Raw genomic sequence first — 12,940 nt, 5'->3', positions numbered from 1 at the left:
AATGACCAGAAAAAGAGTTTCACTTCACGTGGTGAATGTGTGGCTTAAACATAGAAACCAAATCAACCTGGGCAGAGAAAACACCTTCCTGAGTCATTATGTTCATACGTGATAAGTAAGATCTACTCTAGATTATAGGACATCCTCAGGTCTCACAGTGAAGTATCCGGTATAAGGAAAACATCCGTCAGATGAAACGGCTTCACTTGTCAAACCAAACTAGAGTTTAGAGTCTTGGCCCGAGCCGAGTTCGGGCCTGGCCTCATTTTTAACGCACTTCACGTGCGGATCGAACCGCACCACCGCACGGGGAAGATTTTGCATCTGGGCCGGATCTATCCATTGACTTTGTATGTAATCTCGACGTACGGACATTTTGTGACACATCCGGTGTGAAAGCAGCATTAAGTCGACTAGTCTGTTCAACCCCTACTAGGGATGAGCACGTACGACGACCTTACATGAACAGGAGGACCAATAGTCTTTATGATCCACATGGAATTTGAAGCCAAAATAACATCCTCCACGATACCTTTGAATGAAACATTGATATATCTTAACCTTTAAAAATAAATAGAAAATAACAGCTTTCAACTTACTCTCGAATGCGAAGCAGCACTTAGTGATGACGTCAAGTCTCCTTCAGTTTTTTTCAAAATACAATATCATGTTGTGTTTTACGACCTGAGACGGTTTCATTTGAGTCTGATGACTTTTATTTTGAAGCCTGAGGCCCTTTCATCTGACGACGTTTAATTTGGCAAGTGAGGGCATTTGGTCTGATGAATGACAGAGGTTTTCCTGATACTTGAATGAAAGATGAATAAACCAAATGTTGACACTCACCGATGCAACATTTGTGGCAACCTTTTGTGTCTGGGATCTTTGTTGTTAAGGCAAATCTCCTAAAAGGAGAAACAGGCAAGTAGTTGTGATTTCATTCCAGTTGGATTAGAAGAAGTAAATAAGTCTTTACTTGTATTGATACACATGCTTGTTGGTTAAGACTTCAAAGCTTCCAATACAGTATTTGCTTTTGAGAAATACACCAACACACACTAAACTTCAATAGATCAGACGCCAAATGATCTCTCACCTTGGCAAAATTTTGTCTGGGAATCGATGAGTCTGGAACTGAGCTGCCAAACCGGGTTTCTTCAGCTGCTCAAACAGCCCGATGAGATTGTGAGAATACAGCTGGAAGGATTTTCCTACAAAACCAATGAATAAATGTGAATATGCAAAAAACCGCACTGTGACAGTGATGTGAGGCATGATTACCTTCTGATGATGCCAGTTAGTAGAATAACAAATGAAGCCGGCCGAGAGGACAATGGACAGCGTCCAAGGGAAGAGAAGAAGAGAACAGAGGTTAACTGATGAAGATAAAACCCAAAGTGGACGTCATTCTTTGTAATCCCATCCTCGACTGTTAAATGGAGAAAAAGGTCAGGCTCTTAGGTTTGGTATCAAATGGATGGATGGATTTGACTAGTCTGGCACCTTTTCAGTGAACAATGTGACCTGCAAAGATCTCAACATCTGAGCGTGTCAGCTGCAGTAAAACCAGCTATAAAGCCAGATGTGTCAGAAAATAAAACACAGAGCTTTACTCAGGGTCTCTGATGGCAAACAAAAGACACATTTATTTTAGGCCTACTGATGTGGAGCAAGGGTGTGTGTGTGGCCTTCAGGGGCAGCAAGATAATGCAGGACAAAGAAGCAGCAGGTTATGACAGTGGCTGATGTCCGTCACTCACCTGATAAGGACATCAGGTTGTTGTTGATAACGTACAGCCAGGTACACTTCCTTGGAAAAAGCTGGAGAAAATATGTAAGAAAATACATGAATAAAATTATAATTATTATTAGATTTTAGTGGGAATCAGGGATTGATTTACTAAAGGGATCCTCCACTGTTGTTACAAGTTTGGCCAACAATCTTCTAAATGTACTCATTAGAAGATCTACTGTATGTCTACCAAAACACATTATTATGCACCAAATTCATTTAATGACCTTTTAAAAATTGATTACTTTACAGTTTTAAAGCCTGTGTTCCGCCATCTTCAAATCACGTGACTGATGATGTCTCAAGGCCCTACTGCCAGTAAACATCCCATTGTTTTCTATTGGAGTGAAGTATTCAGCCTGTTTTTTAGATCATTTAGCAGCGCTTTCAGTCAAAATGACAACTTGTGCTGCTCTTGGTTGATCTAAATAATGATGTCGACGTGTACCTCTTTTTTTGTCCCGAAAGAGGATTAAAAACAGTTGTGACCACAGGGCAACAGTTCCAACTCTGTGGTTTGGTAGTTGACAATGAAGCAATGAAAAAGATCTCTCCTAAAAGATTTTTAGTCTCCCTTAAACAGTGCGCTGACATGCTCTGATGGCTGAAGTTATAATCACGGACAGTTGATGACAGTTGGTCCCAGTACAGCCCTGGCCTCAGGAGCACTTTCAGCATCAGGCTGATCCCACCACGGTGCTCCACAGAACGCTTGCTCTCGGGGGAGACGGACGCTATTTTTCCCTCTCCCTCATTTTCCCTGCTTGCTGCTCTTTTATCTTGTTCAAATCTAACAGGAGCCTCTATCAGCATCCCCATCCTGAATCTAATTATTCAGGATGGGGATGCTGATAGAGGCTTTTGGTCAAATTTCTCTACTACGACGGGCAATGGGAGAGTTCACAAGTCCTGAGGATGTGGAAGAAATCCACCACCAAATTGGAATGTATGATATCGGGTCTTCTGCTGATTGGATCTGGCATTTTCCTGAATGATCGCAAAATTGGATTACGTTGGCAGCACTATTGGAAGCCGCAGTCAATGACAAAAGGAGCCAAACTCTCCGAATTCTCTCAGATGGATTCCACCGTGGTACTTTAGGAGGAGGAGGAGGAGTTTGTCTCATAGGATATGGCCACACTATTGGATTACTTATTGAACTGACCAGGAACAGTAGGGCTGGCAGCCATGTTATGGCTAGCCCGTCTCAAAACACCTTCTATATTCTCATTCGGCCCCCCCTGAATGAACAGCCTGTGGTCTGTTTTTTTCTCTCCAAACTCTCTAAGGACGGAATGTTGATAAGACGCTCTGACCTTACCCTCACTTTTCATGAACACCTGGACCCGGCTCTGCCAACAAACTCTCGAGGTCATCTCTATGTGAGAGTCAGCAGCAGAGTCTGAGTAAACAGGCTTATCTCAACGAACACTTTCACTCCCCCTACATCACTACATATCCTGTCTTTGTCACCGTCTCCTCTGGCTCCAACCCTCCTCCCTCCCAGCGGTTGGGCAGTAGGAGGCCCGCCATAAGGGCACCGCCTCACTGTGGCTGACCTGCGAACTACCCATCCTAAAGATTCATTCCTTGTGCTAACGTTCTGTTGTATTGAATTGTATGTTGAGTTTGGGTTGCAATGTTGGCTGAAGAGTTTTTTCATGATCCCAAACTCCGCCCCTCTCTACAAGGGCCTAGTTTGGTTTTTGACTTTTTTTTTTAATCTCTTCTTCTTACCCATTGTTTCATATTTCTCATCTAAGAAACGGAGCGCTGCTCTTGCTGGCTGCTCCCCAGTACTTCCGTACCTGTTCCCCATGTGATATGTTATCTTTCATGTTTCTTGGTCGGGATGTAACTGAAACTGAATTTCCCCTCGTGGATTAATAAAGTATAATCAATTCAATCAATTCAATAATCAATCAATTTACTTAATTATGTAAGTCTGTTTATTTTTTTATTCAAAATATTTCATGTGATTTCTGAATTAGGTTACTGTTATAAAGTCTAAATGCATTTCTACAGTGACACCACCTGCATCGCCTAATAACACAACATCCACCTACTGCAAGCTTGGCGCCTCCTACCGCATGACTAGAATAAATAAATAAATGAATAAAACTTTCAGTTGAAGTTACCTGCTCCATTGTGGCTTCATGCAGTTCATTAAGATTTAGTGTGTAGATGCCATCTTCTGTTCCAAAGATCAGGTACTGATCTACTCAAACAAACAAAGTGCACATGTTTTAGGGTTGGGGTCAATTACATTTTTCAATTACAATGATGTCTTCAATTATCCATATTTAATTACAACTCAATTATGATTATGGTGACCACTAGTTTTTCCAATTACAATAATATACAAACTATTTGTATTCCCTATAAGTCAACTACAATTACATTCTAAATTACTAAAATTCAATTACAATTACTGAGCCTAAAATAAATAAGCCTCTAAAACTTAACTTTCCTCTTGTGTTAGCTTTGTTAGCATCTCTTATGATAAGGAGTCAGTTTGACCCATGTCTTAAATCAGATGTAAAATAAACTAAAAAATATTATCTACCATCTAATTTGTTTTTCATCTCTTGTTTACCTTGTTAGGTTTCCTAATCAATTAAAATATAGGTATTATTATTTTTGGTGTGGAAGTCTGAGCCTTTTTTCGGTCTGTAAACTGCTTGATTTAAAAAAAAAAAATTAAATAGTAAAATGATCCTCAAGAGGTAGTGGGAAAAGTGGTTATGTTTACATATGTAAACTACAAATTGTAGACTACATACTGTAAGTGTAAGCCATAGAACTGTAACAGTTTAGCGTTTAATTAAATTGTACATTTTTACATCATTCCCATGGCAATTACAATTTCAAAGTTAATTATCTGAACTTGATTACAATTCAATTCCAACAGCAATACTTTTTACCGATTACAAATTACTTATCAATTACGTGAATATACATAATGTATATAATTTACCCGAACCCTGATTGTACTGTATTATACATGTTCTGTAATGGCGGTGTGTTCACCTTTGGTGTCTGGATGAATCCATGACGTGGCACAGTTGATCTTCAATGGACATCCATCAAAAACTTTGGAGAAACAAGCTCCCATCTGCAATGAAACGCAGCATGGCTTTACTGAGGCAGTCGTTTAAACCCTGCATTTTCATTTTATCCAAGGCTGGATGAGCTGATACCAGTGACCAATGATCAGGAAGCCGCTACTCATTTTTCTGACTGTTTATTGTATTTGGCAATTGAAAATTGCCAAATACATTGTTCTCGTAGGAGTTCTTTTTAGTTTTCTTCTGCAACTTGCTTTGTCCTAGAATTCCTCCTACAGGCTATTAATGCAGCACTAATGACACGTATGTCATCTCATAGGGACAATGTCAAGGATGTGCAGGTGTCAAAAACACAATTTTTTTCATATCTCCCCCAATATCAATCGTACAAGTTCGATGCTTACGTTTATGACAAGTTCATCTCAAGTGGAGTATTTTTATTTCTTTGGATGAAAGCTGTACAACCTACCAGTAAAAAAAAATAAAAAAATACTTTTCCCCCATAACTTGGCCACTGGTACCATTGAACAACATTTCCTTTAAATGTGTGACCTTGACCTTCGCTCAAGGTCATATTTAAGGTCAATAACTCCTCAGAAAAGTGAAGTGAGACCTCAACTCTCTCAGGACGAAACTGAGCCAAAACTAATACTTTTTTCCTTATAACTTGGCCACAAATTGAGATACAGTGCTCAGACTGTTACCATTGAACAACATTTCCTTTCAATATTTAAGGTCAAGGTCGTCTTCTGTTTTTCCTGCATTATTACTTTTATTTCGATTAATAAAAAGAACAAACTTGTCAACAAATCAAAATACAGGTCGTCATTTTTGCCCAGTTTTTCAATTTTCAAATGCCAAGTACGTATTCGCCTTGCAAATACAGGTCTTGCCTTGTATATTAGTTTATTTATCGTCTTAGTGGCTCCTCTTGTAAATACATATATCTATCTATCTTTTATGTTCTATGTATCTTGCACCACAACAGTGGTCTTAATTTTTTTGTACCTTGTGTATAATGATAATAAAAGCACTCTTTTCTATTCTACTGACCCTAAACACACAAAGGCTTTAATGATAAAGAGTGGATCAGAATCTTCACTCACCAGAACCTTAGGAGTGGGTGGCAGGCCGTTGATTGCTGGTTTCTGTTAAAGAGAAGGAAACCCAAACAGTGTTATACAGTGCATCCGGAAAGTATTCCCGGCGCTTCACTTTTTCCACATTTTGTTCTTTTACAGCCTTATTCCAAACTATTACAACCTTATTCCAAACCCATCTCTTTCCTCAAAATTGCTTTTTTTCCTCTTAGGATGCCTTTTTAGAATAAGAAAACTAAAAAAAATCTACCAATTAATCAAAGACAGCCTGAGACAAGAATGTCTCAGCAGGAACTTCACCTAAATCTTTGGGGAAAACTTTCCGCAATTTGGAAAAATTGAGTTCTTTCAACAATTTGAGTTAAAAAATGACTGCGTCATGTAATATCAGAACTGGAAAATGGAGCTCTGCAAGTATTGTGTAGTTTCATTGAATTTTTGTATTTGTAGGGGCTGTGATTTCAAACACACACACACATATACAGTATATATATATATATATATATATATATATATATATATATATATATATATATATATAAAAAACTAAATTAGTTGGTATTTAACAAAATGTTTCATGTATTTTTCTATCATTTTTACTTTCTCGAGCGGGTCGAATTTAGCCCCCGGGTCTTGAGTTGTACACCTGTGGCCTGAGACATTGCATACAGTAAATATGTTGTAAAAATCTCATGAAACAAGTTGGGATTAGCAGCGAAAATGAGAAAGTGTCAATGTCATTCCACTTACTGGGAATTCTTTTTTCTCCTTCCGGTTTTGCCCTTTGGGCAGCGGCTTAGGACTCCCCCCGTTTACACTGTCGTCTGAATCGTTATCTGTCATGACAAACGTGGTGATTATTATATGTTAGATGTAATCACCAACCACACAAACACAAGTGGAAATCACATCAGCCTTTCTTACCTTTACAATCAGGTTTAACGAAAGCTTGTTGGAATAAAACAGGTGCTGAATGAAGAGTAACTGTGCCATTACACTGTAACAACATGTCACAAATGATGCTAATCGCTCACCATTATCGGACGCATTAGACAATAGCCCCGGGCTGCTGACGCTGGCTGAGAGGAAGTCAGGAGACAAGCGCTCCACCTTGTTGCCCTGCTCGGGCGTGCTCTGTCTGCGCGCCGCTTGGCTGGGTCCGTTCTCTACGTTGGGGAACCTACGCACAGTCAGTAGACTCTCATCATTCAGGCCCAGCTCCTCTGAGGTGTTGTTCACGCGTGGCTGAAAGAGACAACCATGACTCAGCTTTTTTCCCCCACAAGCCAAATGTGGAACAATGCTATAAGAAGATTAAGATGATGTTACCTTCGGAGGCAGAGGGGGAGGGGGATATCCTGGCTTTAGAGTTGATCTATAGAAACAGAGTCTTTATTTATGAACCCAAAAAACTTGGTTCTAATCCAAATGAAGGCTCGTCACTCACAACTCTACGTCCTCAACTGGATCTTCAAGACGAGTGACGTGTCCTCTGCAGGGCACAGACACCAATAAGTGGGGAACCAGGGTTGGGTCAATTACATTATAATCGATAATGAACTACAATTATGATGTCATTTTAATTATAATTATAAAAATATGTTGCTGTTGTAATTCTAACAAAATTTTAATTGAGTTCAATTAATTGACTTTGTAATTACCATGGAAATTGCATAAAAACTGTCTATTACAATTTAATTAAACGCAAAACTGGGGAACAAAGTTATCGTTCTATGGCTTTTACGTATTTAGTTAATGATTAGAATATGTTTCATAAAATTTTTTCTACTACCTGTCAGTTCTCTTGAGGATCAAATTACCATTAAAAACAGAACAGTACATTGACAGAAAAACACTCACACCAAAAACATTAATACCAATATTTTAATGGATAAGGAAGCCTAACAAGGTTACATGAGATGAAAAACAAATTAAATGATAGATAATTTTATTTTACAGCTCATTTAAGACATGGATTAAAACTAGGCTAGGGCTGAGCGATATGGATAAAAACTCATATCACAATATTTTTTCTCAAAATGGCCATATACAATATAAATCTCAATTTTTTTAACTCAAAGTCTTACCAGAAAGTCAATCCTAGGTTAAATTTGCTGATGCGAGCATCATACAGGCACATTTATTAAACAGCTGCATGATATGAGCCACTTTTGGCTTTTTCTCCTCTAAGGGACAGCACGTGTGAGTGAGTTCTGTAGTGTGGCTTGTTTAGGGGAAGGTCTGGGTTAAGGCACACTCAGTGATGCTTTTCATGCTGTTTTGAGAAGTAGAGAAAACAGTGACTCCCAAAATGAGTATTTTAATTAAAAAAAATAAGCCATAAAATAAAAATATATCGAGAAATGCCATATTGTAATTTTCTATTTTGCCAAAACATGAATCGCAATATATCGCAACTCTTGAAATATTGGCCAGGCCTAGTCAAAACTGACCCGTTATCATAAGAGATGCAAACAGAAAGCAAATACAAGAGAAAGGTTAGGTTTTATGGGGCTAATTATTAAAGGGTCAGTTGTGATTGAACTTTAGTAATTGAGAACGTAATTGTAATTGACTTTTAGCGTAAAAAAATTAAAAAAACAATTGTAGTTTTAATGGTTATTGGAAAAAAAATATATGCTGGTCTCTGTAATCGTAAATGAGTTGTATTTGAACATGGATAATTGAAGACGTATTTGTAATTGACCCTAAGCCTGAGTGTCATCTTTGCGGTTTTCAAAATGATGATCTTTTATCAATTCTAAACAAGTGCAAGTTAACAAATCTTTCAACAAGCTCTTCATATGAAATACGCAGAAGCCCCCACCACAGTTCACAGGCGTGTGTGAACAGACAGACATGCAGGCACCCAGTGGGTTTGTACAGTTAAAGCAGTGACGCTAAACAGGAGTTTTTTTTGTAAGCCTCAGAGCACTACATGTGCAGCTGAAATGACAGGAAGCTCAGGCTGCATGCAGCACTACAGCACACACACGAGTCAGTGTTACCGTTGGTACAATTCATCCTCAACGCTTTTGAGAAGGCTCCTTCATGACGAGTCAATAACAGACAGAGAAGTGAGAGAGAAAAACAATCAAAGCAGGTGTAAGCATGAGCCTGAATGCACAAGTGATGTCAAACAGCAGGGACAGGAAAGTGCATTAGTGACAGTGACCACAGTTACATGATGTTTTTTTTAATTCGGAATTCATTGTTCGGAATTTAATCATTTGGAATGAAAGTATTCTGCTTCATGTTTAGAAGGAACTGGTCATTCAGAATTGAGGTTTACATGGAAACACGTTTATTTGACTATATTCAATTCCGCTTTAGGGTTGGGAAAGGTTTTGATTGGACGGGGCAAATGTGACGTATCACGTCTATCGGGAAAAAACACACAAACATTTTATTTTCAGCTAAAACATAAGACCACATAATAAGAACTGCTATCATTTTTATTTTTATTGTAGTTTTGTAGCAGCAGCTCAACAATAACAAACCGTTTCACTTTGGTCAGCTGAGCAGGAGAAGGTGATAGAAGACGTACTTTAGCCAATCAGAGCCAGCGGTTAGTGCAGCAGTTATTCTGCCTCCACTATACAGGATTTTGAGTGAAAGTAGAACTTTATAATGACCCGCGTCATTAGTGAAGCTCTGTGTCCTGGTGCAGGGCTTCACGTCCACCAATAAAGACTGTTTACTTTGCCGATGTCCGTGTGTGTAATATGTCTGTGTGTAATATGTCTGTTTGTGTATGTGTGTAATATGTCCATGTGTGTGTATGTGTGTAATATGTCTGTGTGTGTGTGTTTAATATGTCCGTGTGTGTAATATGTCTGTGTGTGTATGTGCGTAATATGTCTGTGTGTGTATGTGTGTAATATGTCTGTGTGTTAGTGTGTGTAATATGTCTGTGTGTTAGTGTGTTTAATATGTCCGTGTGTGTGTAATATGCGTGTAATATGTCCGTGTGTGCATGTGCGTAATACGTCCGTGTGTGTGTAATATGTCTGTGTGTAAATGTGTGTAATATGTCTGTGTGTGTGTAATCTGTTTATGTGTGTGTAATATGTCTGTGTGTGTGTGTAATATGTCCGTGTGTTTAATATGTCCGTGTGTTTAATATGTCCGTGTGTTAGTGTGTTTAATATGTGTGTAATATGTCTGTGTGTGCATGTGCGTAATACGTCTGTGTGTGTGTAATATGTCTGTGTGTGAGTTTAATATGTCCTTGTGTGTTTAATATGTCCGTGTGTGTGTGTAATATGTCTGTGTGTTAGTGTGTTTAATATGTGTGTAATATGTCGGTGTGTGTGTGTAATATGTCTGTGTGTGTGTTTAATATGTCCGTGTGTTAGTGTGTTTAATATGTGTGTAATATGTCTCTGTGTGTGTGTAATATGTCTGTGTGTGAGTTTAATATGTCCTTGTGTGTGTAATATGTCTGTGTGGATGTGCGTAATACGTCCGCGTGTGTGTAATATGTCTGTGTGTAAATGTGTGTAATATGTCCGTGTCTGTGTGTGTATGTAAGACATAATACATACACACGCTGACTATTTATCTGTGTAATATCTGTGTGTGTATGTGTGTGTGTCCTCATGTTTATTCTTCCGTCCATCCACTCTGTTCATTATATCCATATCATCTAAGGTTCTTATCAAATAAATGGTGTCGGCTCTAGTTTGGGCGGCCATCTTGGATTAAGTCGTCATCAGAACGTCAGGACGTGCATGCGCAGAACGACCGAAATCAACTTAAAGTGAAATGAAACATTTAAAAGATTCAGGAATTATTCCATTCGGAATTAAAATCAGAATAAACCAGGCACTTAATTCTGATTTAAATTTAATTTTGACATGCTTTTTTCATTTGGGATGAGGTGTTTGAAGAAGATATAACTTTAATTCTGAATTAAAGGGGAATTCAAGCTCTCATGTAAACATGGCCAATGTGGGAAGATGGTTTATTCACACAAGATCAGGGGGAGAAAACAAACATGCTTCAACAAAGCAAAATGGAAATATGTGAAATTATTAGAACAGTTCTGCCAATTGTTTGTGTTTTTGGTTTTCTTAATGAATTACCTGCTCGTTATTCCTCCCTCAGCAAAGGGACTCCAAGGGGAAGGGAAATCATTTTCTTTACTCACATCCTGTGGAAAAACACATGTTCTCAAAAGTAAAGTTTTTATCTTACATTTGTGCTTTCAAAAGGAAACAAATGGGGAAGGTTAAACTGTGAATAAACAGCAGGGGATCTTTACCATTTCAGAGTGAGCTTCTGTTTCCTTACGCAGTGGTGGTTCAAACTGAAGCTTGTCGACTGTGAAATGTAAAAAAAAAAAAAAAGAAAGGTTTACAGCTTTCTTTTCCACTAGAGGGCAGCAGCACCCAACAGCTCAGGACAAACACAGGAAGGAGAATGTTAGCAGGAGGATAGAAAACCAAAATTACATCAAATGTTTATAAGATCAAGGTGGAAATGTTTGGAGTGCAGCCTGAAGACGAGTTGGTGATGTCAGACTAACACAGATGACATTAGACACTAAGCAGGTTCGCTCAGAGGAATGAAGTGAAAGCAGAGGAAAGTTGCAAAACGACTGGAGCTTTGTAGGAAGCTGGTGTAATTTTCATCACAAACATGACGAAATTATGAAGGTGAAGGATATTCAGTAACCTGCAAATAATCGGCTTCTCATCAACAAAGAAACTTTTTCTTCAAGAGATTTTTTTTCTGTTTATCAGCCTGAGATATGCAGAGAGGTGGTTCAAACTGAACCATGAAGAGAAACTACACAAAACAATCATATTTAGTTTTAAAAACTGGCACTTTATAGTTGTCGCCCTTTGATGGTGATGTTTGAAACCAATCAAACATTTTGATGAGACTGTTTCTATCAAATAAAAATTAGATTTATTTGTGTAGGGAGGGAGTGAGCAAAATGATGGTCCATTGTTATCTGAATCTGTGATAACCACATCTGAATAATATCCACTGTTATCCAGGAAGTTTATTGTTATTTGTGCCATAGTATGTAGTCATCTTAAAGATGTAAATCTTTGTTTTTATCAGAAATAAACTGGGTCCAAGTATGGGTGGAAAAGAAAATAAATTGGTTAAAGACTGAAAATTACAGTTGCCAAAAACGGACAGAAAAAGTGCTAAAAAGGGTCAATATTGGAACAATTAGATTAAACTGGCAAATAATGGGCACGACAAATGGTGAATGTTGTTAAATTGGCAAAAATAAGCATGACATATAATAAAAAGAGGTTAAAAGTGACAATAATAGGTGAACATATGTGACATTAGGTGGAAAAGTGGTGAAAAGGGTTTATAAATGCTGAACATGTCTTGAAATTTGATGGAGAATTGGCAGAAATGAGAGTAATGTAGCAAAAAAAGAAGCAAATTGTCAAAAAAAATATTCATAGTTTCTTGAAGGCATCTGACAACCTGCTCCCAGTGTCTCCTGACCCCAAGCCTGTACACTCACCTAATCGAGCCAATAAAATCCTTCCCCCAAAGTTTGTTGATGCAACATCATTGTCCTATTTCCCAACTGGTCTCCCAGTAGGATAGAGCTCAGGGGTTAGACAAACACACACCGCCTCACTAAACTGGGACTAACCTGCAACCCCCCCGTGTCCCTCAACGAAGCTAGGACTTGTTTGTCCCCTTCCATGGTCTGTTCCATTGTTTGCTTTGTGGAGGGAAGGTTAGATAATGGTGAGAAACATAGATGCAAACAGAAAGTGTATCTGCTAAAAACCAACAGAGTGGCTACATTTCCCTCAGAATTAAGAGGCAATAAACAACCACAACCTTCTGAAACAAAGAGCATGTTTAGTGCAGCAGATTAATTGCATATTTCAAGAGAATCCTTCACTTTGGTATAAAAGTATGAAATTTGGAACAGATACTCTCTAGGGGTGTACTCACACTGGCAACTGGGGCCGTTCCAAGCTCACAGCAGG

The 12,940-nt window shown here is 38.4% G+C and overlaps 1 protein-coding gene across 7 annotated transcripts in view; it reads right to left on the bottom strand.

The window, feature by feature from the left end:
• The window catches only part of map4k5 (mitogen-activated protein kinase kinase kinase kinase 5), a 72,961-nt gene that overhangs the window by 19,840 nt on the left and 40,181 nt on the right, over nt 1-12,940 (bottom strand). The window contains exons 15-30 of one of the 7 annotated variants that reach the window (XM_028437647.1): nt 12,595-12,666; nt 11,227-11,285; nt 11,048-11,115; nt 8,969-9,007; nt 7,408-7,452; nt 7,290-7,335; nt 6,995-7,205; nt 6,885-6,908; nt 6,711-6,796; nt 5,967-6,008; nt 4,823-4,907; nt 3,931-4,010; nt 1,761-1,821; nt 1,282-1,284; nt 1,097-1,211; nt 847-905 (exon numbers count right to left, since the gene is read on the bottom strand). In XM_028437647.1, the coding sequence (XP_028293448.1) occupies nt 847-905; nt 1,097-1,211; nt 1,282-1,284; nt 1,761-1,821; nt 3,931-4,010; nt 4,823-4,907; nt 5,967-6,008; nt 6,711-6,796; nt 6,885-6,908; nt 6,995-7,205; nt 7,290-7,335; nt 7,408-7,452; nt 8,969-9,007; nt 11,048-11,115; nt 11,227-11,285; nt 12,595-12,666 (1,095 nt within the window). The remainder of the gene's footprint in view (nt 1-846; nt 906-1,096; nt 1,212-1,281; nt 1,285-1,760; nt 1,822-3,930; nt 4,011-4,822; nt 4,908-5,966; nt 6,009-6,710; nt 6,797-6,884; nt 6,909-6,994; nt 7,206-7,289; nt 7,336-7,407; nt 7,453-8,968; nt 9,008-11,047; nt 11,116-11,226; nt 11,286-12,594; nt 12,667-12,940) is intronic. The other 6 variants (XM_028437649.1, XM_028437650.1, XM_028437651.1 and 3 more) reach the window with 6 other exon arrangements.

Source organism: Gouania willdenowi, chromosome 22 (assembly GCF_900634775.1).
Source record: "Gouania willdenowi chromosome 22, fGouWil2.1, whole genome shotgun sequence".
NCBI classification, from domain to species: Eukaryota; Metazoa; Chordata; class Actinopteri; order Blenniiformes; family Gobiesocidae; genus Gouania; species Gouania willdenowi.
This window is presented reverse-complemented; position numbering and strand designations above follow the sequence as displayed.